The sequence below is a fragment of the Hemicordylus capensis genome, chromosome 1 (assembly GCF_027244095.1).
Source record: "Hemicordylus capensis ecotype Gifberg chromosome 1, rHemCap1.1.pri, whole genome shotgun sequence".
Classification (NCBI taxonomy): Eukaryota; Metazoa; Chordata; class Lepidosauria; order Squamata; family Cordylidae; genus Hemicordylus; species Hemicordylus capensis.
The window spans coordinates 325,390,252-325,416,473 of NC_069657.1; the positions used below are offsets into that span (position 1 = coordinate 325,390,252).

Genomic DNA, 26,222 nt, shown 5'->3' on the forward strand with positions numbered 1-26,222 from the left:
GACAGGACACCTTCACCGCATCGAAGAGATGATGGACAGGACCATGTACCGTCAGATCTTGGGTGAGCACCTCCTTCCCTCAGCCAGGGCATTGAGAATGGGTCGTGGTTGGGTATTCCAGCATGACAATGACCCAAAACACACAGCCAAGGCAACAAAGGAGTGGCTCAAGAAGAAGCACATGAAGGTCCTGGAGTGGCCCAGCCAGTCTCCAGACCTTAATCCCATAGAAAATCTGTGGAGGGAGCTGAAGGTTCGGGTTGCCAAACATCAGCCTCGAAACCTTTCTGACTTGGAGAGGATCTGCAAAGAGGAGTGGGACAACATCCCTCCTGGGTTGTGTGCAAACCTGGTGGCCAACTACAAGAAACGTCTGACCTCTGTGATTTCCAACAAGGGTTTTGCCACCAAGTACTAAGGCATCTTTTGTGAAGGGATCGAATACTTATTTCCCTCACTACAATGCAAATCCATTGGTGACTTTTGGGCACTGGGCTTTTGAGGGTTTGTTTGTTGTTATTCTGTCTCTCACAGCTACAATAAACCTACCATTCCAATTATAGCCTGGTCATTTCTGTGTCAGAGGGCAAACGGACAAAATCAGCAGGGGATCAAATACTTATTTCCCTCATTATAAGTTAGTACAAATATTTATATACCACTTTTCAACAAAAGTTTCCAAAGCAGTTTACATAGAGAAAGCAAGAAAATAAGATGAATCCCTGTCCCCAAAGTGCCCACATTCTAAGAAGGAACATAAGATAGACACCAGCAACTATCATCAGAGAGATACTGTGCTGTGGGTAGATAGGGCCAGTTGCTCTCTTCCTGATAAAGGGAATCACCAACTTTTAAAAAGTGCCTCTTTGCCCTGTTAGCAAGGGATAGTTATAGTTAAAAGCATCATCTTAGGCAGATCCTACCTACGCAAGCACACTACTCCATGCCTACATATAAACTGGAGGTCCATGTGCACATGGATAGAGTGAACTAGCAATCCCTTTCCACAAGTATTGTGTTCAGAAAACAAGAAATCCACATGTCCTGGCTGGACAGCTGTAGGGGAAATGCACATGGGCCTTCCATCCCACATAATGGCCAGCTGCATAGTGCACTGAGCTTGATCTCCTTTTGGACCAGGCAAAGAGGGAGCTATCGACCCCCATGATGTCCTACACTATCTACAGTATATTGCTGTCCTACACTATCTACAGTATATATCTTAGGACATATGTAGCAAATCCCGTGGTACGTGGCACATCTCGCAAGAGTTGAGAAAGACTTGTCCAGATGAGAAAGAAGCCATGGAGTAGGGCTGAGCAGTGGTCAGATGGGGCAACTGCTGCTGAGGAGGGAGGGCTGAGGAGACAGGGGCAGCAGCAAAGACTGAGCAGGCATCCATTGCCACACTGAGTCTCCTCGTGAGGAGGATGGCCGAGCCGGGGCAGAAGAGCACACTGAGGGCCATCCGTGCAGGCCGGAAGGGAAGCCCTGCCTGAGCCGTTCTCCTCGCGAAGACACTTGGCGGGGTTGATGCAGGCCAGTCCGAGGTATGCTCTCCTGCCCCAATTGACTATCCTCCTTGTGACAAGACTTGACAGGGCAGCACAAAAGAGGCCAGTGGTAGGACCTTGCTGAGGGAGGGGAGGCTGGCTGGTGGGGTGGGGAAGACCGGTTGAGGGGATGAGTGAGCAATAAAGTCCTAGAATGCAGATGCTCTGCGGGGGATGAGCTAGTTTTTTATTATATACAGTACATCAATACACAGGTCTTCACCACAGGGAGCAATCTATATTTAGACTATGGAGAAGAACTGATAGATAGGAAGACAACCTAAGGAGGTTAGAGGCAAAGCTAACAGAAGATGAGTGTGAACAAAGGTAGTTACATGTACCACATTTATTACATGTTCATGTGGTCCAACATTCAAAGTTCTCTGTATGGTATCCTCACTTCAAGAAAAACAGATCCACTTCACAATCGCTACTCAACCTCACCAGCGCACCACTAAAGAAGGAATTTACCAGGTTTCAAACCATGCCCTCGACATATCTTGAGGGTAGATTTCACAAAGTTCCTGTGAAACAGTGGCTCTGACCTGTGGCCAGGGCAAGTGGAGAACATTAAACATTGTCCTATACTGCTCCTTTTATGGAACACTAAGGGAGAGAAAACAATGGGTCAGATTATTGATCAATTCACGGATTCTGAAACAGAATGTTTTAATTAGTTGTTGGTGGATGTTTCCTTATGTTAGTTATCCACTGGCCATTTTTGCTTTATTGTCTTTTAAAATTAGAAGGAAAAATTAGAAGGATCTGCTAGCCCTGCTACACATCTGTCTAAGTTGTAGTTCCAAGACTAGCTCTCTTATTTGAGTTGTACCCATCAGAGTTGTAACTACAGTTAGGTAGTTATATCCTACAGTTAGGATTATATTTCTTTTTATTTTCATGCATATTGTTGCTATGTTTTTTACTGTCTTATGTCATCTGTTTTTCTTTAGGCTTGATTAGCCATTATGTTTTTTATTATGCTTTAATGTGTGTATTATGACCTGTGGTGACAACAATAAAACTTACTCACTCAAGATTTATCTCCAACAAAATGGAGGTATGAAGGCTGTTCTCACAAGCTGCCAAGACTGGGCTAGGGCAGCTAAGCTCAGGCTTGGCTGTCTGTGGGAACTGCCAGGGCAGCTAGTGCAGGTAAGAAGCCAGGCTCTTAGATGAGATTAAGAGAGTGAAGCACTCCTTTAACCCCGTTTACCTGACTGTTTGTCAGCGCTGGCTTCCTGTCCATGGGGAGATCTTCACAATCCACCATGAACTTGTGCAGTATATTATGGGATTTGGGGGAAGAGCAGGATGATGTGTTCCAACCCCCGCACTGCCTAAGGCAGCCACAGAATGTCTGGGCACGTGATCCGCATACCCAGACCCTCACCCCACCTCCAGAGAGTCTGTGGGAAAGGCAAACTTCTGCTGCCTTCCCTGCCATTCAACCTCAAGCCCTCTCACCTAATGAGAACAGGTGAAAAGTGTTTTGAAGTAACAGAAAAGGTCAATTGAGAAGAGATTAGCTATGGCACCACATATACTTAGATATTCTGGAAGATTAGCTATGGCACCACATATATTTAAATCTTCTGGCAGGTTCTCCCAGGCAAAGAGGGAGAATGGACAGATGTTTGAGCCAGAGTTCTTCACTTATTTATAATTTTTTGGAGCAATATTGGACTAATCTGAAGGATTTTGATTCCAAAAAATAAAGTTTAGAATCCAGTCATTGCTACTGTTGTTGGTACTTTTAAAAGCTTCAGTGGAGAAGTAAAGGGATTTATCTCTCTCTCTTCCTTGCAAGTCAACTGAGTTTGATATAAATTTCTATTATATATAAAACTCTTCCTATTCTGCCCTCTGAGAAATCCAGAATGACTATCGAACAGAACACAACTCTATGCTGCTGTTTGTGAGGTATTTTCCTTGTGAGTTGTGGCTTTAAGTCCACTATACAGAATCCTGCCAAGTTGCATGACAAAACAATCAACGTTCACTGAAATCATAAGCCTCCTTCAGAGCTCTTTTCTGGATAAATTGCGGGGGGCGGTAACCAACACGAGTTGGCTATCAGGATAAGCATCAGTGGTTCAACGGTTGCCAAAGCTGCCACTGCCCACAGAGGTACAGTGAAAATAAATCCCCCCCCCCAAATAATCTCTTTCAACACCCCTGAAGCTAACAAGTGCAACAATTTTGCAGGCGGATAACAATTTTGCAGGTGGATATTTGGGAACATAACAAGGCTGCTTTGGACTCATACCGTATACCCTCAAATTCAATTCCACTATGCCATAACAACTCACTTAATGAAACTAAGGGGACTGTTAAAAGCAGTTTCTCACAGTCAGTTGAAAAAGTTAAGACAAAAATATGCCCAGAATAGATCTTTGGATCCTAGCCAGTGCTGCTATGCTCATCGTTAAGACATCTAAGGAAAATGTCAGGTTACTGCAAAGACCGAAATTCCCAAATCCAATATTTAGCAAGTGCTAGCTGAAATCCACCTGTTAAGCTGCATGTCTACACACCCACATTTCAGCAGGCAAGGTACAACAGAGAGGCTGTAGGCGAAAGACGCAAAGTGGAGCATGCCTGTGCTAGGCAATATGTTCCTAATGCTAGCTGCCTAAACTCATGAGAAAATTCCAAGGTATATTTGTTAGCACAGCAGCTGTTAAAAGTATATCTTGTCAGAGCCTTTTAATGACATGGGATGGCTGTGTTGATAGAGCTGATTTATCTATTGATTGCTTTCAACCTATATTAAGCAGCTGGGGTCTAGGGAAAAGTACCTGCTTACATACACAATTTAACTTTCCAACCACATTATGCAAGGTAGTTGGAACTTCAAGATGGCCCCCTGCTCAAGTCTTTCTAAAGAGCATGGAAGGTTTGGAGTCATGCCAACCTGGCTTTCAAATGAATATGGCAAAAAAGTTGCACTTGTGGCACCATTTAGCACTAAACAATTTAAAACTATTAGCTTTATCTAGAGCTAGGACAAGGCATTTGTGTACCCCAGCTGAAAATTATGCCCTCAATAAAAATATGAAGTACACAGTTTTACCTCTCAAAACTGGTTCCCACACTGGTTCCCAATTCCCATACAACTTCTCACCAGTGTTCCCTTTAACAGGGATTCCCAGATTTTGTTGACTACAATTCCCATAATGCCCAACTAAAGGCCACTGCAGCTAGGAATTATGGGAGTTCTAGTCTGCAGCATCTGGGAATCCCTGTTCTAAGGAACACTGTTTGTCACCAATATTTGAAGTTGGGCAGAGAATTTCAGGCAGAAACTTGGAACTGGTATGGAAACTGGAGGTTGGCTGGTTCAGACAACACACCTTCTAGGATTGTATACTCCCCAGGAACTTGTGGCTCCCATCTTATATATAACAAGATTCTACTATTCCTTCCTGTCATCAACAAGGTATTTATAGCTTTATTGAGAAGCAGTCAAATTGTACATGTATTTCAAGCTGCAGGATTCGCAAGTGATTGTTGAAAGGAGAGTGAGATTCTTGTTTTGCACTGTAGTTATGTCCACCCACTTTCTGTAACAGTTCAAGTAATCCCCACACCACAAACAGTAAAATATCTATGCAATATTGCCCACCGAAAGGCTTTGGGCCTTCATTTTAAGGCCCTTAGTCATTCCTCAGAGAAAGGAATTTTCTGGAATTAAAAATATGATAAAATATAATACTTAATAAAGTGGTCATTTGTTGTGCTCCTATGTGTGTGAGCCCAAGGTGGCTGCCTTGCTTGCCTACCCTTTGTCCCGGCTCTGGCTCTACCAGCAGCCTTCAATATGTATATATTGATAGGAGTTTATTACTAAGATGATTACAACTATACAAATTGTTACCAACATTGTAATACTGAACATAATGCACACAGAGGAGCCTAAAGTTGATCACAATCAATTTAGCTTTCATTACTTAGATTATGACTTGAATTTTTACTCCAACACATGCACTCAGTTTAGCTATTACATTTTTGTAATAATAATAACTGAATAGTTGTACATTTTCAGTGCTACAAATTAAGATTAAAAGCAAAACAAGTTTGCTTAGCTGAAAAAAAATCATAAAAATCCGCTTGAACACATTTTCAAGACCTAATTTTAGTCTTCATATTGTCATCTTTCCCCCTCATTTCAGAAGAAACCAATTGATTATTTAGCGGATCAGAGGCTTTGCCCATGGTAGAACAGAAGGCAGCTGTGACCCAAGTGCTCCGAGAGGAATCTCTGGTTCTGTTTCAACTAGAAAGAAAAGCAGCAGCTGGAAGGCATCTGGGAGTCTTGGAAGTTGATTCATTTATGGAGAGAAAAAGGGCAACAGCTAATACTGAGAAAGTTAGCCTTGGATGTTGTTGGAGAGCAACCTGCCAGCAGGGGTGGGCTTGAGAATAAGCTTTGGAAGCATCTGGTTTGTGACAATTAAAATCCAGTTTTCCCACTACTGTAAACAGCACATGATACATATTCATACATTTTTATTCTGCAATATAAAATAGCTGTGAAGAGCTGGTGCAAGTTCCTTTTAAAAACAGGGGAGCAACAGCTGGAGAGAGGGCATGCCCTCAGTTCTTGCCTGTGGGCTTCCCAGAAGCATCCAGTGGGCCACTATGTGAAACACGATGCTGGACTAGATAGGCCTTGGGCCTGATCCAGCAGGGCTGTTTTTATGTTATTTTGTAACGCTACTTGTTGTACATTAAGTAAAAGGTATATTCCTGTCTTGATGCAGTATTTCTTTGCTGGAGGGTATCCATCCATGTTAATTATAGCAGATGCCCAATTCCAGTGTAAATTACAAGAACATAATATTAAAATTAGATAAAGATACAAAGCATTAAAATGCTTTTCCAATGTACCACATCTCCCTACTCTCCCAAGGAATCCATCCCCCACTCCATCAGAAACCAAATTTCCTCCAGTATTAAGTCTGCCTTCTCATATGGAAGTGTGGCTTCTTCCTAAGTCAAAATAGAAACCAACCGCCTGTGTAACAAGGGATACACCAAACCATCCAATTGGAAACAAACAAACCCTCTACCACTCTGGCCTGGTTAACAGACAAAATGCATCTTACTGGTTATGCTAGTTTCCTGTAGAATGCAAATAGAGGAAGATCCGAATCCATACTGTTGCATCCTCTTCTTGGGATACCCAAGGAATTCATCAGCTTCCAACTTTACTATGCATTAGTTTGATAATTTAGCTATTTTTCTTTGCTATAAGCTACTCAACCGTATTCTTATACTTAAAAGATCTGCCAAGTATGGACTGGAGTTCTCTCCCCACCCAGAGTCCTAACCCAATGCAAGTTTACCCTATGAAGTCAGACACCAGAAGCCAAAAAATCCTTGCTGGCCAGCCTCCCCCTCCTTTCTCTCTCTCAGCACAGCCTTCAATTTCACTATTGCAACCCATACACAAATTCTGCCTATTGCATAGTGCTTAGTAAAAAAAAACAGTCTTTGTCCAAACTTGATCCAAATTACCTAGACTTCCAGTTTTGGTGCTACTAAATCTGGGTTCCTATCACTGGATTCTCAAACTGGTTAAAATTGGCTGAGGCAAGTTGAATAATATCCCAAGATTCAATGAAAGTGTTTCCAAAGCAAGTTGGGGTCATGGACACTCAAGCAAGAGTACACGTGTGGTTATAGTACATCCACAATACTTTGAATGAAGATGTTCATTACTAAGCCATATTAAATAATCTTGTCTCTAAGAAAGATCGTCCCACACACAAAAAATGTCTGAGATATTATCACATCATATTTACCTTTAGCCACAGGTGCGTCACTTTAAAGTGCATGCCTGTGATTTAAGGGGAACGTGAAAAGGAGAGCAAGAGTTTAAAAAAGAACAATACCCCTACTAAACTATAGCAGCATAGGAGGAACTAAAAAACCAAAATGACCACTTGAGTGCAACTAATACATAGCTTCAACAAAATCTCATTATTTGAACAATCACATCTTTTTTTATAAAGAGCACTAAATAGGGAAATACATGTCTCAGATTTAGTGCTTATGGTACATTTAAGTCACCTACATAAAGAAATGTTCTCCAACTGACTCGTTTGCAATACTCAGAAACTTTGAGGTGAAAGCATTCCAGATTATCTGGAACAATGGGGGCAGAGTGTTGTCTATTTCTTTCAAACAGAACAATTCATCTAGTAAACTTCCCAACCCAGAAATACAAAAAGATTTTGTTCTCAGTATTATTCCCAACATTAAGATCAATCACAACTGATCTTAAGTTAGAAAAACCTATTTAAGTTTTTAAAAAATTAGAAAGGTATTTGTTTTAAGTAGTCTGGGAACTGGGACAATGCTGCTGTGAGAAAGAACCATGCAGTGAGCTTCTCCCATATAACCTGAAGCAGTGAGTGGAGGATACTCACAGCAATGGCTCCACACTAACAAAGGTAACATCAGAAAAGGACTTTAACGTCTCTGACCATTATTTGGAGCTAAAGCAAGTGACTAAATGTGTCATGCTCTAACATATTTACAACAGAAATAATTTATAAATAATCCTACTTCTATTTAGGGATGTGCACAAAACCGGTTCGGTTCGGATTCGAACCGGGTCCGAACCAAGAGGTGGTGGTTCGGTTTTGGTTTTGTTCGAACCACCCCCTGATTCAGTTCGGACACCCAAAAATTGGTAGGATGGTAGCTGGCATCCGGGGTACCTGTCACCCAAACCCCAAAGCAATCGGACACTCGTACGATTTTTTATGAATTTTTGAAAATTATTTCTATTTGTTTCTCATAGGATATAATGGGACTCGAACCAGGCCATTATTCCTTATTGTGGAGCACCCATGGGTGCCAGCAACCATGCAAACCCTGAAGCAATCAGACACCCCTATGATTTTTTATGAATATTTGAAATATTTTAAATTATTTTTCTCATAGAGTATAATGGGACCTGAACCAGTCCATATCCCCTATTGTGGAGCACCTAGGGGCACAAAAGCGGGTTGGATGGTAGACAGACAGGGGTGCCTACCACCCAAAAAATCCCAAGGCAATTGGACACTCCTCTGATTATTGGTGAATTGTTAAAGTATTTTTGAATTCCTCATAGAGAATAATTAGGATTGCAGCAAATGTATAGCTTCACGTCGGGGGGAAAGGGGTGTCGTAGAGTGGAGTGTGGTGGGTGGTAGTTCCTAGGGTGGGCAAGGAAGCTATCAGAATTATTTGAAAAGAATTGGGCAAAGGGCTGATTTTTAAGTGATTTTTGAAGTTTACGCGTCTAAGGTTTTTCTCCATAAAGAAGCATGGAGGTGTCAGCAAATGTATAGCTTCGCGTCGGGGGCAAAGGGGTGGCCTAGAGTGGTGTGGGGTTGGTGGTAGTGCCAGGTAGGGGCAAGAAAGCTACCTGAATTTTTTCAAAGGATTTGGGCAGAGAGCTGATTTTTGGTGAATTGTTGAAGTTTACGCGTCTTTAAGGTTTTTCCTCATAAGGTATATGGAGCTTTCAGCAGCCCCATAAGTGCACTTGGGGGGTGCTGGGGTGGCCCAGAGCGAGTGGTGATGTAGTGCACATAGGGTGCCAACCACCCCCATGGGTTTCTAACCCATGGGGTACAGGGCTCTGTTCTTTCTGAGGTATTGAGTGTGGATTCTATGATAACAAATGATATTTTCAATGAGACACCATGAATCCACTCTAATATGGATTCGAGTGTCCCATTGCTTTGGGGTGTGGGTGACAGGTACCCCTGGGTGCCAGCTACCATCCTACCAATTTTTGGGTGTCCGAACCGGTCCGAATCAAACCACACCCGGTTCAGTTCGAATTTGAACCTGCAGCCCGAACCTGATGGCTGGTTCGGTTCGAATTCGAACCTCTGAACCACCCTGGTTCGGATTCGAACTGGTTCGCACATCCCTACTTCTATTTTATTATTACAATTTATAAACTACAGTTATAAAATGGAAGGGGAAAGAGATTTACATTTGGCTTTGTAAATGGAGAGCTTATTGATATGACAATTTCATTTTTATTAACACAGTTCAGCAATATTCCTTCCCAAAGTTCAAGTTTACTAAAATTAGTCATATGGTTCATATTTATATTAGTTTAATAAAGGAATTTCCATCCACCACTATTTTTTTCTTCCAGTTTTAGCCGGAAAAAAAATCCTAGCAATATATTACTTTAACACAGCAATATTAAATGTTAAAAAAAAAAAAAACCAAATGCTATGTATACTATCAAAAAAAGGGATGACTTTTACATAAATGGAACTAATGATATCAGTTTGGAAAGCTCGTTCTTCCCTTTTATTTAGAGATTATCAGCCACTATACAACCTTCGACAGTTCACAATGGCAAGCGTTTCAAAGCCTTCTGGCAAGAATGACAAACAAAGCGACATTCTCCTTTGCAGCTTAATGTTTGGGATTCAGTGGAAAGTTTCTTGCTAGCTGCAAATTGTTTCAAAGATCAGCAATGGAGAAGATCTTTGCACACCTCACTAGTTCCTTAGCTGGAGACCTCCATTTGAACAGTGGGCAGCATGGGTGCTCTAAGAAGCACTTCTACTGTTTAAATAAGCACCAACCTTTCCCCCTCAGCTGACTCTAGAGAGGAAGGCTTGAGCTGGGCAGCAGAAGAGATATTTAATAAGAGGAGGCCAACGCTTATGTTTGAATTTAGACAGGGAAGTGCGTGAGGGGGGCAGGGGAGTGTAACTGGGAGTCCCGGTTCTGTGTTACGTCTGAATGTGGCCATCAGATCAAGCTTGCCGTCTGACACAAGCCAATTTCTCCCAACCCTCCCTTCATATTCTTAAGTGAATTTCTGGAGGGGTATGGAACATGTTAGAGTGTTCAAAGAGGACAATTTGCCAGGATACTGCCACAGGACATCAGCTCCATTTTGCTGGCTTTTGGAACTGGGCCCATGATTAAGAGTGACAGACAAGAATATTCATTTTGTGCTACTTAGAAGTGAAGTTCTTGGAGCAGCTCAAGTCAGTGAAAGCATTTGCCAAGAACTGTCTTAACTAGAAGACAGGCAGAGGTTTGAAAGTTATCAGGTGCTTTTATTCCAACGATAATGAAACACTGTTGAGGGAAACCAAAGGTTTTTTTTGGGGGGGGGGGAGGAGAGAGAGAGAGAGAGAGAGAGAGAATGAGAACCAATGAAATGCTGAAACTCAGAAAACTAACAAGTGGAAGGGCATCGACAGGAATTCAGCTCTGCCTTAATATGATCAGTACTCAATCCAGATACAGAGAAGTCAGACAGATAGCTCTTTCCAAACTCTGCATGGTGTTGAGCCCTCGTCTCCACGGGAGAGTAGTAGGTTCATGTCAAATAATCCTTGTGCTCTACCTGGATCCATGGATAACACAGGAGACAGAGGTTAACTGGTAACATTTTTACTCAAATTAAGGCAGAGCTCAATTCCTTGCACAAGGCAGAGCAGCAGTTAGCCACACTCCTCTGCCCTTCAGGTCCCCCATCCAAAGCAAGTTCTTTCACAGCCCGTGATTTGTTCTCGCCTCATTCCTTGTGTTAAGACACATCCTCACTGAGCCGCGGAGCCATATGCTGGCTTTCCCTCCTGTCAACTGCTAGACGACCTCCTGTTGAAGCAGGTACCTGGCATCCTCCTCCCTCCATCCTGGCAGGTGGCTCACAAGCCTTCCCAAAAAAGGGGAGGCAAGGAATATTGCTTCTCTATCACCTTCCAAGTGTTGAATGGGAAGCATACCAGTTCCACCTGTAAGTATCCTGCTGATCTGCTGGCTGAAATCACATGTGTACATGGTCTTAGTAGAACAGATGAAGAATTATATGACATACTAATTAAATTGTACAAGTGGTCAGTGTCGAACTTCTTGGAGAGATAAATGGCACTGAGCCACCTGAGACTCAGAATAATAGATCTGTGAGACTCTTAAGCCCTGTTAAGGCATTCAAAAGAATGCTGCCGAACATGATTACAGCTGCCTACAGGGGGTCGGAAGTCCCGCTCCCAAATGCCAATTATTTCCCTCCTCTCACTGCTCCAGGAAAGGGCCGCATTTGTATGAAGAGAAAAGCACCTTAATGGTGATGGCAGGCACTTCTGTGATTGGCAGCAGCCTGGGGGTAATCCAGACTGCCAATCGTAGAAGCACCTATCATCATAGTTAAGTCACTCCCATCTTCACATAAATACTGCCCTCTTGCTGCTTTTTTCCCTTTTTAAAATAACTGTTGAACATAGTTGTTTCTTACAATGAAAAGCAGGGGCCAAGCTACATGTGATGCTGAGTTACATGAAGCCTTTCCCAAGATAAAGGGGGGGGGATCCTAGCACAGCGAAAGACTCTGCAGTCTGCATCAGAAGACATGCAAGTATTGGGAAGAAGGGGCTTTTTTACTCTTTTCTCCACATGGAAAAAAGCAGCTGGGGGTTGGATTTTCCACAGAATATCATGCTGGGAGGGAAAGCGTTAAAAAGCCCCTTCTATCTTCCAAGACAGAATGCAGCTGGACAGACTGCATTTTCTTTAAAAACAACAACAACAACAACAACTCCTAGCAACTTGTGTGTTGCATGTAGTTGGGTGCTGAGGTCTAGGGGAATATGAGATGAAAGAGGGATTTGAAGCCAACATGTCTCGGGAAAGCAGAATTCTTTCAGTAGATTACTAAAGAATATCAGCAGAGGGAGCTATAGTAACATTGCTGTAGATGAGAAATAGAATGGTGGGTCTATAAGCTAACACAATGCAACAGGTGTACATGAACCAAATTCTTGTCCGCTGTTGAATGTGGTAGATCACCACCTCTCATAAAACATCCAGATCCATATGTCCATAAACACTGAATGGCAATACTACACAATCCTGAATTCCAAATACACCAGTTGCCAACACCATGGGTTGATGGCAGGTTAAAATATAATAAAATAAATAAAAGAGCCACAGCTCTTGTTATCCTCACAAGGGCCCACTGGTTTCGGCTTGGCTTAATAGCCACTTGCAGCTACCGCCAACTCCTCACATGTCCCAGTCCTGTGGTAGCAGAGTTTGCCTTTGTGCTAGGCTTTGGTAGAATACACAAGCAGCTACTACCTCCATCAAAAGCTCAGTAGGGAGTAAGTTACCTTTCCTTTCTTCCCTCAGGTTATTCATGAGGGAAAGAAGAAGCAGGATCTCTGCATTCTCTTTGGGCTTTTGGAGAATATGGAAGTAGCAAGGAACCACTAGAACTTAACCATGTGCGTGCGTGCACATGTGTGTGTGTACACACACACACGCACGCACACGCATCTTTCATTTTAATGTCTATTCTCTTTTGCATTGTCTTGAGAGAAGAGGACTCTGTCCCTCCCTGCTCCTCCATAAATCTCCATCTGTAATCACATCCCTCTGAACAAGCAATCCCTGCTTTCCTTCTCACCCTGCAAGCTTCTTTAAATTTCTGATTTGTTTCTAGCTGTGGCAGCAGTTCATGGAATGGTATACTTCTGAAGAATGACCTTACCATAACTATACCCCAGATCATTCTCTCTTGGGAAATTGGAAAAACTGAACATGTGACAGGAATAACAAAGTCAAGATCATGTGCGGTATGGGACCACTCTACCCATATTTATGCATCACATTAGCATTTTGTATTGGTTCACCATGTCATTTAATTTGCATTAAAAATGAAGCAAGCAAAATCTATGATATTATTATTGCTCTGACAAGAAGCTGAAACTGCTGTCTCACAATAATTAATGTAGACTTGTACTTAAAAAATACTTTCTTGCTATTTTCCAAGTTAATTTTTTTAACACACACAAAATTGGCACCTAAGCATATTAGTGTTTCAAACAAAAAGTGTACTCTTACCTCATTCTGAAGCTCATCACCACTTTTAGGTGAAGCAAGCATCTCGTACACAGTGCAGCAAAGGTGCTCCATTGTTGGGCCTCCAGTTGTTCCCTTTAGCGATTCATTCAAATACTTCCCAATCTCACACCACAGAAAAGAATCATCCACTTTCTCCAATGACTTCATGCCAGAGCCTTCATCATAGCAGTTTGTGAAATGATCCAGATGGTTATTAAGAAATTTATTGTAATCCAAACTTATGACTTTTTGTTCATCAATTTCACCATTTACTGGCAGTTCTTCAAAGTGATCCAAATCATGCATATCAAATGAAAATACTATATTTTTACCAAAACATAGTCTTTTGTTACCAGTTTGCTCATCTGCCATCTGCAAAAGGACAGTGAGCTGTCCTTCAGTAAAGTGAGAAGCAATCCTATATGTGGCACTGCAGGCTGAAGTAGCAGACGATGACGGAAAAGGCCCAAACATCTGCTTGATGGCTTTTGTCTCATCATGACCAACACATTCCTTCATGTAGAAGGTCTTAAAAAGGAAAACAGCACCACTCTCAATAGCTTCTTGTCCATTCTCAGATCCCACTGTTTACAGAAACAAAACCAGACAAGGTTGTAACTGTCTATATTTTAATCAACTACCTATACTACAACTATATTTGGTGAGGCCTTTGTAATAACCACCAGTTAAGTCATTACAAGAAACGCAGAGTTAGCAATAAACTGTTTCCAAGATCTGAATTCCTATAATAATAGGAAAGAGCAAAGTGATGCCACCTTTTTGGAGCTGATCTACTGTACACATTACATAACCTGCAAAGAGTGGTGGCAGAAAGCTGGACTGTACTATTTCAGTATGCAGAGTGCATACTTTTGAATGCTTCCTTCATTTAAATGAAAAACCCTCCTCAGATGTAATATACTAGGATAGCAAAGCAAGTGGTCTAAGCATCAGCTTTTTGCTATTGCACTAGATTACTATATATAGGGAACATTTTAAATGAGCATGTAGTTTGCTATGGTGGGCCTGTTCTGTATCTGCCTGCTGAAACCTTTTCTAAATGACAGATGTAAAGGCCTGTGGTTAGGCCCTATCATGCTGCCACTGATCCAGACATCAGCCAAGTCCAGGTAAGCATCTGATCACGGCAGGGTGGTGGTGGGAGGGACTAGAGCTTCCCAATCTACAGTCTGAATCATCCCAAATTTCTACCATCTCAGGTTTACCATCTTGTTCTGTATAATGTACAAGTATTCATTCATTCAATCAATTTATACACCACCCTTCCTAAAGTCGCTCAGGGCAATTTACATTAAAATCAAACACAGAAAACAATTTAAAAATATATTTAAACCAGATTAAAACTCATTAAAATTAAAACTAAAACTAGATATCATGAGAGACCCGTCTTTTTAGTCTGGCTTTTAAGGCTCTCCTGAAGGCCTCCAACGAAAATAGTTCAGGTTGTCTCTTAGACTCTTCCAAAAAGGCCAGAATGCAAACAGAAAATTTTTCCTATGCTCACAAAAGCTTCCAAGTCCCCACGGCCCTCGGCACTCAAAATGCTGTCCCAAAAACTTGGGAAACCTCAAGCAATATCTGATATTCTGCAACTACAAGAAGGAAGTGGGAAAACCGAGGCTCAGTTGCAACAGAACTTGGCTGTGTGCATAGGACCTTTTGAATCCCGCATAATATAAACTAGCATTTCATTAATCTTCAAGGACCAACTATTATTTCATATGTCCTTGAGCTAAGCCCACAACTAAATTGAAGTTCTGGCATTTATATCCAATCCCAGGCAACATAAATGCGGGAGTGGGAGTGGGAGAAGAAGATGAGATATGAATAATCACTTGCAGTGCAAGTCACAGTTTTGTTGTAATTAGGTGCCAGTTAGGAAGAGTTTGTCTTTAGCCATTTAAAATCTATTAAGTGGAACCAGTGATAAGTTTCCCCTACAACTGTGCCATTAGATTCAGTTTGTTTATTTGTCTCAAACCAGCCAAGAAGCCATGATTTTGTTCCAAGGGTTACTTTAAAATTACATTATGGTTAAAAAAAATTAAGGCTGGGAGGAGATATTTTAGGGAATGTACTCTCAGAACAACTGAGTTTTTAAATTAAAAGGCTTTAATTTAAGGCTTTTCAAAGACTTCGAGAGATCTTTCTCAAAAAAAGTGGGTTTTTAAAAAAAAATTCACAATGGCAGATTACAAATATTATGCTAGATTAGAAATTTTCATCAACAGATTTGCAAGCCTGACCTAACTTCATCATGCTATTGATATGCAGCAAATGGGTAACCACATGTGTGGGCGAAAAGCCTTATACATGTACATTCTGCGAACTTTTAAAATTTTGTGGACTTGGAACTAAGGCTCACTAACTTCAATGAGACTTACCTATCTGTTTAGCAGCTTGCAGTATTGTCCTTAAATCTTCATGTAGTGTGCTCTGGTTTTCTTTCGTTGAATTTTCCTCAATAAATTTAACTATTTTCTTCCAGATAAGGCCAGAGTTTGACAACTGCTCTTGTAATTTTGATCTTTTATTCTAGACACAAACATAAACTTATTAACTTTTAGAAAAAATGCTGAAAGCTACTCTGGATCCATGGGTTAGAACAGGATACAAATCAAATAAAATAAAAGCATTATATAAACATGTTTTCTTTTAACAGCTCTTCTGCATATATTCTTCAGTTTTCAGAAGCTATCACCTGTTGCCTTATTAAAACTGAAAATTCCCAATGCTAACCTCAAACTCTCATGTATCTATTCACATACTAAGAATAGCCACTTTTCAGAATACTTATAACATGCCACCTAGAAGTCTAGCAACAGACTTCATTTACACTTTAAAAAGCATGTTAGCTCCAATCCAAAGCTTCAATACACATACAGAGATGCAAAATAAGTCATAAAGGTAAAGTGTACCATCAAGTCAATTTCAACTCATGGCGCCCACAGACTCATGGTGCCCTGTGGTTTTCTTTTGGTAGAATATTCGACATCAATTGAACAGCAGATGAAGCTGACAGAGAACTACTAATTTTGAAGAGGCACCTTTTAATGTGGAGATTCTCTTATATTTAGCAGGGCGAGAGCAACAGTCCATGTTCACTTTAATACAACATCTCCCCCATCTGTTGCTAGTGCCCCTTGTGTTTCTTTTCAGATTATGAACCCCTTTAGGATATGGTTTGTTTTTAAATGTAAACTGTTTTGAGAACTTTTGTTGAAAAACAGTATACAAATATTCATAGCAGTAGTAGTATACAGAAAAGCCTCTCCTCATGCAAGGAGTCTATGTGCACACTGGAGTTCCCAGATCAGGCAAACTATGTGATGTAACAAAGGATTGCACTCTGCATTCTTTACTGTTACAAAATGTTCATGAAAATGTGTGCAGTAACAGGTATTAAATATCACTGATGATAAACTATGCAAAGTAGGAAATAAGAAAATAAATGAGTTGAGGGCATTTATGTTGCCTACTACAACTAGGGATGTGCATGAACCTGTGGTTCAGCTGGTTCAAAGGCGGGGTACCTTTAAAGGCAGGGGAAGGTGCTCCTGCACCTCCCACCACGTTCCCCCTGGCAGCACGGCACCTTAAAAGGGTCCGGGGGGGCGGCAGGGCACCTCCCTGCTGCCCCGTTGTCTCGGATGGGAAGTACCCTACACATGTGCACACATCACATTTGCTCATGCACACTTCGGGCACACATGGGACATGTGCGTCGGGTACTTCTGGTCACTTCCGGAGTATTTGCAAATACTCCAAAAGACAAAAACAGCACAATATTATTTGACTTATACTATGGTTGACCTGCTTATATATCAATACTACCATAATTAAGACATTTAGAGTTGCGTTCAAAAACAGAATCTACAAATTGATCTATGACAATACATGGCAATGAGTGCCATGAGGTGTAAAATCTATGTATTTATTACTCCTACATATACCCATCGCTAATCTCATATGTGGCAGCTCTCGCGAGAGTTTGCGAACATTGACCAATTAGCGACCGGGACAGGAGAAAATAGGGGTGCTGGCCCCAGTGGGCGGCTGGCTGCCGGGAGCAGGCAGTGGCGGGTCGGGCCAGTCACTGGGCAGGAGCAGGTGGCGGGCCGGTTTTAAACTGCGGGCAGGCGAGGAGGAAGAAGCGGGCTGCTCCTGCCAGCGGGCGGCTGGCGTGAGCAGGTGGCAGCGGCCAGCCCGGCCACCGGGAGCAGCAGCCAGTGGCAAGCCAGCATGGCCGCCGAGAATTAGTGGGTGGGTGAGTGAGTGGGCAGGAGGTGGTGGTGGGCTGGCTTTCCAGCCGGCCCACCAGCCAGAAAACATGGGTGGGAAGCAAGAAGTAGGCTGCTCCTGCAAGCAGGCAGCCAGCTGGTGTGAGCAGGTGGCAACGGCCAGCCTGGCCAGGCCACCAGGAGCAGCAAGCAGCGGCAGGCCAACCTGGCCGCCGAGAATTGGTGGACAAGCAGGCGGGAGGAGGTAGCAGGCCGGTTTTCCAGCTGGCCCCAGGCAGGGGGGAGAAGCAGGCCGGCCGGCCAGGTGGAGATGCAGATGCTCTGCGTCCGGCCCAGCTAGTATACTATATTTTACAGTATAGACTTTTTAAAAAAAATCTTATTCCTTTCCTGCTCCCCACCAAAGCCTACTCTGTTTATGAAATGAACACACCCTATGCCATCTACCCCCAACACAATACTCCAATAGTATTCTCATTTTTAAAAAAAATTCTATAATAGCAATCTCTGTCACCAGTAACACCCTTCATTCTACTAGACACTCAATCCTTCTTGGGATTCTTTCCATTTCCAGAAAGATGAAGAAACCAAAAGAAATAGGACAATAACTCATACAAATCTCTTAACTTGATTCCAATTTCTTTATGGGCCTTGCTGTCTAAGGCTATCTTTTGTACTTGTAAGAATAAAGAAAGCAGCAACGAAAGCTAGAAGAATAGTGTGTCCAGATTATTATTAAATATAACTAGTATTCTGAGCCTTCTTTGAGACCTATCAGAAGAGGTTATTTAAGAAAAATGCATCAAAGTGCTGTACAGCATTTTCCTTCCATTTATACTGTATTAGTTGTTACCGATGCTCATTTCAGTGAATAGATTCTCTTTTAATGGTTCATTTAGTTGTGTAAGTGCACTATTTCAAATGACACGAGGAAGGAGGGCCAAACTGCTCTTCTAGTTATAAGGGTGAAAAAACTAGAATAAAAGTAAACTCAGTAAAGTTACTCTGGCCTTACAGACATGGCAGATATAAGCATCAGACCTGAAGTGCTCAGGCAGGTGTACACGTAGATGACATATCGGTAGCAAATTGTCAGATGCCAGTTTGTTGTTTCAGTTTGAAAAAATATTCAAATGAATGACTAGAGCGAACTTAAAACAGTGGTGCATATGCTAGTAACATCCAGACTTGACTACTGCAATGCATTCTATGTTGGGCTGCCTTTATATATTGTTCAAAAACTGAAGCTATTACAAAATGCAGCAGCCAGGTTGGTCTCCAGAGCTGCCCAGAGATCACATTACATCAGTTTTAAAAGAACTATGCTGGGTTTCCAGGCAAAATACAAATTGCTGGTTATTATCTATAAAGCCCTGAACAGCTTGGGTCTGAGATATTTAAGAGAACACCATCTTCTTCATCAACCCCACCACCTATTAAGATCTGGGGAGGTCTGGTTACGGTAACCAATGGCTCAGTTGGTGGTAACTTGAAATTGGGCCTTTTCAAGAGTTGCCCCGGGACTCTGGAACATACTTCCTAATGAAATTAAAGATTCAGGTTTTAGAGTTGTTATTTGTATTTTAAATTGCTTTAATCATGTTGATTGTTTTAATGGTTGTTTTTAAGCTTCTGAACTGCCCAGAAACTTCTGTATGGGTTAGTGTATAAATGTGCAAAATAAATTAATAAACAGCAAACAGATGGCAAAGGAGCTTTTTTAAAAAAAATTAAAAATCTACACTATTTGTGCTCCTTTGTTTCAGTAGAGGATGCTCTTAACTAAAAGTTCTTGCTATTCATTTTCTAGGGATATTAATTGCTCAATCTCATTAAAAATAAGACACCCCCCACCCACCCAAAAAAATCCCAGCAAGAGGGGATTCACTATACTACATATACCCCAATCTCTAGACAATGCACAGTAAATCATACACAGTAAAGGTTTTCTCTACGAACATGCCAGTCTGTATAAACAATTTGTGGTGGATCAACCAACATAGTTTACACAACCTTGATTAACATAACCCACAGCAGATAACAAATGCCCACAGCTTGCCCAGTGGAGGGCTGTAGGCCAGAAACAACCCAGAGAACATCATCCTCTAATACAAAATGAAAACGAAGCTGTCCTGCTTACAGGAACCTACAATGGACAACCTACCTTACACTGGTAGATAATTCTTACATCAAGTATTACATCAATAGTTCTTACATTAATTCCCCAAATGGCATTTTAAGTTAGAAGAATTTATAACACTCTATAGACCACTAGAGCATCCTACGTAAGGAGACGGCAGGGAATCAATGTAGTAGGAAGTGTATAGTCTGTGGCATTGATGGGACAAAATGAGCTTGCACTTCACACAAATAAATCAGAGTACTAAAATGAGCCTGCACTTTAAGCAAATAAACCAAAGTACTGAAATTCCTCCCAATATTTATGTGTCAAACAAATAATTACCGTTAAGTCAGCCGATTCTTCACTATAATCATCCTGTTTAGTGACATTTGAAAAGGAGCGCAAGGCTCCTGTTAGGCGAGGAAGGGCCATTTATTACCCATTCAGTGATCCATATGATGAGACATTAAATTCCTCTCCAACCTGCTAACTCCTAAAAAGAAAAACAAAACCAAAATGAAACTGCGAGTGATTTAGAAGCTTTTCAGAGCCGGGTGGCGAGATGTATATTATTTTAAAACGAGCTCTACAGTGCTAGCCACCGAGGCCCGCCTGAGGTGGGGAGGGCCGCGAGGTGACGGGCGGAACCCACGCTGCAGTGCACACCGGCCGGTCTTCTGCCAGCCTCTTCCGGTATGCCGTGTCACCACCACCTCTAGCAGCAGCAGCAGCAGCAGCAGCAGCAGCAGCAGCAGCAGCAGCAGCCGCCTCCCACTCAGCTGCTGCAGCACAGAACACAGATACAGAAACCGCGCGGCCGTGACACGCAATGAATGGGAGGAGCAACAGCCGACCAGCCCAGCTGCTCAAGAGCCCGGATGCCTCGCGAGACTCCGTCTGACAAGCCGTCACGCATATCGGTGCTACTTAAAGCGAGAGTGGTTATTGGCGTGTACGGAAGAGGGATGGTTAGAACTCTAATTTGCCCATATGCTGGGGGTATGCAAATAGCTGGTCAAAGGGAATAAATTGGAATCTGTGCTCTGCTTCTGTTTGTTCTGTAACAAAAAGTAGTGGAGCAGCCTGGGGTCCAGGAAACCGTGGTTTCTAGGTGTATAGAGACACAGCAGTTTATAGTGAACGACGAAGCTAGTTTTTCTCGCTATGGAAGTTGTTTTTGTTTTCTAAGGTTGGCGGATTAAATACTGAGCATTCTCATTCCGTGTAGCTGTTTTTCAAGTTGAGCAATATGATTTCAAATTATAGAGTTAATGACATTAATATAGGGCACCACAGTATTTTCACAACGTTCCGAAACAATTGCAGCAGCCATGGAAAGATTAAACCGAAGTCTCTCTTCATGGAGATGGAAGGGGGCGGGGAGGGAGAGCGGACTTTTGTTCTGCGCACTTTAAAGCACTGTCGCCTTGCTCATTCTTCTTGTAATGTATACTTGTTTGAGCCCTGACAACTTAAAAAAAAAGTTGCTTGTGAATCTCAATTAAAATGAGGCTGTCCCTACAGTTGGTACATTGCTAAATGTGCCGTGGAAATCAGTGGATCTTGTTTTCAAGTAAACATTTGTCTGCACTCCTGTGCATACTTACTTGAAAGAAAGCATTAAACTTAGTGGGGATTCTACGGGAGGAAACGTGCATAAGATCTGGCTGGAAAACAGAGAGGGAAAGGAAAGTTGCCCGGCATACTGACACGGAGGAGGTTTGAAACTCTCTTTTCAGCAGCGAGCGATGCGAATGAGCATAACTGAGCTCGGAGGTGCTTACTTCTGCACAAAGCATGCAGAAATTTGGCTTTTAAAAAGCCAGATCTGTCAACAGAGATGCAGAGGATTGGGCTTCTCAAAGCTAAGGCCTTTTCAGTCGGGAAGGAGACGTTGTCTGGGACTGTCCCACCTACCTCTGTTGCCACCATGCACGCTTGCTTTCTCCCACTTGGAAGCCTTTGGCTTACTCTTTCCAGCAAGCCATTTGCAGTTTCCTCTCTTGTGTTTCCCTTCTTCCACTGGCTGCCTGCTTGCGGGGCTGCTTCTCTGTGGAATCCTCAGGTCCTTGAGTTCAGCAAGTGCTGAATAAACAAGTCTTTCCTGCTTTGGAGCGCTACACCTCTGCCTTTCCCCCTCTGGAGAAATCTGACTTTCTGTTTCGTTTCCAGGAGTATCTTAGGAATTGACCATAGACTTTTTAATATACTAGACTGACAACTCGGTTATCTTGAGAATGGTCTTACTAGTTTTTAAATGCCTTTAAAAAAAAATTTTGCCTATGGAGTAAAATGACAGCTGCCCGTAGGAGGCAGTACAGACCTGCAGAACTTTAGCACAGTCTGTAATAGAGGAACAGCATGTTTCCTTTTGGCCTGGTATGTTTGGACCTCAAATTCTCAACATATTCTCAGTTACACTTTTGAGAGTTCCTTTTCTTATGACATTAAAGTTGAACATAATATGTATGCTAACGCTGTAGTTAAAGAACTTCACCACATTCAACAGAGAATTGAAAGCTTGTTCTTTGCTGCTTAAGTTGTCGCTTTTAAGTCTAATTGTGGAAAGGAAAGAACACTGTTGTGTTTCTAGATCTTGCCACATTCCAGCCTAGTTTAGCATGACACTTTTCTTTCTGCCCAAGTTCTTTTGATGAATTTTATATACATTGAAACCATTCCTCACAACTTTTTTAAGTTTCTCTTATCTGTCTGTATGATAGTGGATCTGACATTCTCCTGTGTCACAGGCAGGCTACTGTCCAAAACAGAATAGAATGGAAACTGCAGCCAAAAGAAAAGTGTGAGTGACGGGCAATTGTGGTGAGCAGAGTAAAGCAGTCAGATAAAGCCAATACACAAGCTTTTTAAAAAATGGATTATGTCTATTTAGATTAAAATGTCCAGAGTTTAGTGAGATGGAGTGCTGCTGTTTGATATCTTTCAGTTGTGCCACATTCCAGTTTTATTTGTACAATATAAAACACATGTGTGACTTTAGTGTATATGTAATATGTTTCCTGCCCAGCACTGAGAACAACAAAATAGTTACAGATATTTACATCAAGCCTAGAGGTGTCTACAGCTATCTGGATTGGAAATCCTGTCATCAGAAACATATTAAGAGCAACATTATCTACAGCTTAGTGCTGAAAATTAAGTGCATCTGCAACACTAAAGATAAAAGCTTTAAATGAACCAATTAACTAAAAACACATCTAGAGCAAGGATTTTTCCCTCTCCCAAAATCATTGACTACAACATCCACTGAACATCTATATAACCTTGTATATCGCTTGTTCTTAACCTCCAAAACAGAAATATGTCTAATTACAAAACACAGTATATCTCATCTGTAATTGATTTCCATCCCAGATCCCCTTATTTTCACCACGGAATTGGGGAAAGCTACCCAATACTAGCCAATTCAGATCTAAAGCTAAGCATTTTCTATGATAGCATTTTTTCAACCTTCCGATCATTGCAAGTTTAGAGACCTTAAAGGCCAAGCTGAAGACAAATCATCCTGGAGAGAATCTATCAATGCGGTCGCTGAGTCGACACTGACTTGACGGTATTTAATCTAATCAATTAATCAATCAATCAGTACTTAAAACATCCATCAGCAATCCAAGATTGCAATGCTGTAATTTCAAATGTTGCATTGCTTGGAATCTTGGACCAAGTTCTCAGTCTGGGGGTGCTCCGTGCTCATAAATCCAGCATAGTCGCTAGAGGCTCAAGTGGTCTCTGTGGCTTGGAACACCTATTATCAGCTTCAACTGATATGCCAACTGCAGGCTTACCTGGATAGAGATAGCTTGGCCACCATTACTTATGTTCTGGTGACCTCTTGTTTAGATTACTGCAATGTGTTGTACGTGGGGCTTTCTTTGAAAACGGTCCGGAAACTCCAGTTGGTGCAAAATAGGGTGTCAAAACTTATAGTCCCCAGGTCACCTCCTGCCACCTATCCTCACTCCTGATCTGGTTCAGCCTCAGAGGTTTTAAAGAGTAGCACTTATATGGAGGCTAAGTTCATTCACAGAATTTGCAAAGTGCTTGCTCTCTCCCAGGGGCGTATCTAGGGGTAGGGCAGGCAGGGCACGTGCCCCGGGCGCCACTTGAAGGGGGTGCCATTTTGTAAAATTAATTTTTTTAAAAAAAAAATGGCTGCCAAAAACAAAATGGCCACCGTGCATGCTCAAATGGCCTCTGTGAGGCTCTAGGTCATGCCAGGCTTTGCAGAGGCCACTTGAGCATGCGCGGTGGCCATTTTGTTTTCAGTGGCCTTTAAAAAAAAAAAAGATTATTTTTAGAAACAGCCACTGCACATGCTCAAATGTCCCTGCGAGGCCCTAGAGGCCAGCGGGGTGAGGGGGAATCTTTGCCCAAAAAAAACCCCAGCCTTTAGGAAGCCCCCCAAAGGGGCTACGGGTAAAAATAATAATATAATATAATATAAGACACTGTACACATATTCAGATTGGCACTATGTACAGAGAATCAGGGCTTGTGAATACTGAGCTGACGCTTAAGAGCTAGGATTGTATTCATTTGCTCTTACTTTGCTTCTTGTGATAAGTGAGTTAAATGTGATGTCTTGCTAATATGGCTATTAATGGTGAGTTTGTCTTTGAATCAGTGTGAAACCCTTAATATTAAGGCCCACTGGGAGTTTCTTGCTCTCTTTCTCTCATTTTAACTGTCTTTCTGAAAGACTAGAATATATTCCAAACAGTGACACAATTTACTCTGCATATCCTTTAATTATTTACAGAGTATCTGGGAAAAGTCAAATTCTCCATTGATTTTTGAAACTTATGTAATGGTGATGCTACAATGCATAGTAGAGAATTAGACAGGCACTTCTGTTTAGTTTTCCAAATACATCTCCACATAGTATTTGGGTATTTCATGAGCCCCCACATACTGAAATTTGTAGTTTTCCAGCATTTTTTGGTCTGGCTAAGTCCACTGCTAAATAGTTTTTGAAATATTAAAAGATTAACGAGCTTGACTTGTATTTTTGAGCTGATATTATGGTAAAGTTATCTGAAAGATGGGTGTCAGATCCTTGGACAGGGGGCGCAATTTCAGTGTTTGCCCTAGGCGCGATTTTCCCTAGATACGCCTCTGCTCTCTCCGACTCACAGGGCTCTTGCCAGTATGAACCTTTGTCAGTGACTGGCCTCTCATCATCAGCCAGTCTATCTTTATGTAGCTCTTGACAATCCTGACAAATCTCTCAAGATCTCGGGCCCAAACCAGATCTCATCCTGAGATCTTTTGAGAGTCCCCACAGATCACACAAAGCCTCAACTCCAGCTACACATCTGGGCGTCTCTCTCTATCTGGGCCAGTTCAGCCCCAACATGCCCCCATCTAAAATGCCATCCTCCCCAAGTCAGGACGGATGATGGGCCCCTCAGGTCAGATGGTACTCAACATGCTACTGAGAAAGAGCTGAGGATCTCTCAGAGTACCGATGGTGTTTATGATGTGGTTAGATTAAAGCATTTTGGATGTCTAGCAGCTGATGTTGCCATGCAGGAAAAGAAAATCCAAAACTGCAAAGACAGAATTACAGTGGGAATGTGGAATGTAAGAAGCATGAATATGGGTAAGCTCAATACAGTGAAAGATGAAATGAATTGACTACTGATTGACATCTTGGGCACCAGTGAATTAAAATGGACTGGTATAGGACACTTTCAGTCAGAAAAACACACTGTTTACTACTCAGGATACAAAAAACAGAAGCAACAGTGTTGCTTTCATAGTCAACAAGGATAAAGCAATGACAGTACTTGGGTACAATGCAGTCAGTGACGGACTAATATCAATTGGATTTTGTAGACAACCCTTTAACATGATAGTTTTTCAGGTCTATGCCCAACGATTGATGCAGAAGAGGAAATTGATGGGGTTTATGCTCAAATTAGTTCTGAAATTGACAGAACATGCAAGCAAGATGTGCTCACATCAAATCAATCTTTATTACGGTCATGGACCAGCATGAAACATAGGTTGATTACATGTTAAAAGAGAGAGTAGCTAAAAGTATCCAGGATAGAATATCTAAAACCAAAATGACAGTTGCTATTAAAACCTGATTTACATTTTAAAAGCCAGGATATATAATGATTTCTATACAATTTCTATTATTTGCTAGTAACAGTATGTATTTGAAAATTTCCTTAAAAATAATTTTTAAAAGAGTAGCTAAAAGTATCCAGGATGATACAATATCTAAAACCAAAATGGCAGTTGCTATTAAAACCTGTCTCTTACATTTTGAGAGCCAGGAACAGAATGTATTCGAAAATTTCCTTTAAAAAATAATAATAATAATAAAATGCATCATTAAGAAGAATTATAAAATGAAAGTTACAA

General features: G+C 41.7%; 1 protein-coding gene across 2 annotated transcripts in view; it reads right to left on the reverse strand.

Moving 5' to 3' along the window:
• ASCC3 (activating signal cointegrator 1 complex subunit 3) overlaps positions 1-21,942 on the reverse strand; it is a 362,371-nt gene extending 340,429 nt beyond the window's left edge. Inside the window, exons 1-4 of one of the 2 annotated variants that reach the window (XM_053266329.1) lie at positions 21,744-21,942; positions 20,169-20,319; positions 15,848-15,998; positions 13,443-14,026 (exon numbers count right to left, since the gene is read on the reverse strand). In XM_053266329.1, coding sequence (XP_053122304.1) covers positions 13,443-14,026; positions 15,848-15,998; positions 20,169-20,258 — 825 coding nt within the window. In that variant the 5' untranslated portion in view covers positions 20,259-20,319; positions 21,744-21,942. Of the gene's footprint in view, positions 1-13,442; positions 14,027-15,847; positions 15,999-20,168; positions 20,320-20,478; positions 20,648-21,743 lie in introns of those variants that run through there. The other variant, XM_053258340.1, reaches the window with a different exon arrangement.
• Positions 21,943-26,222: the final 4,280 nt, after the last annotated feature.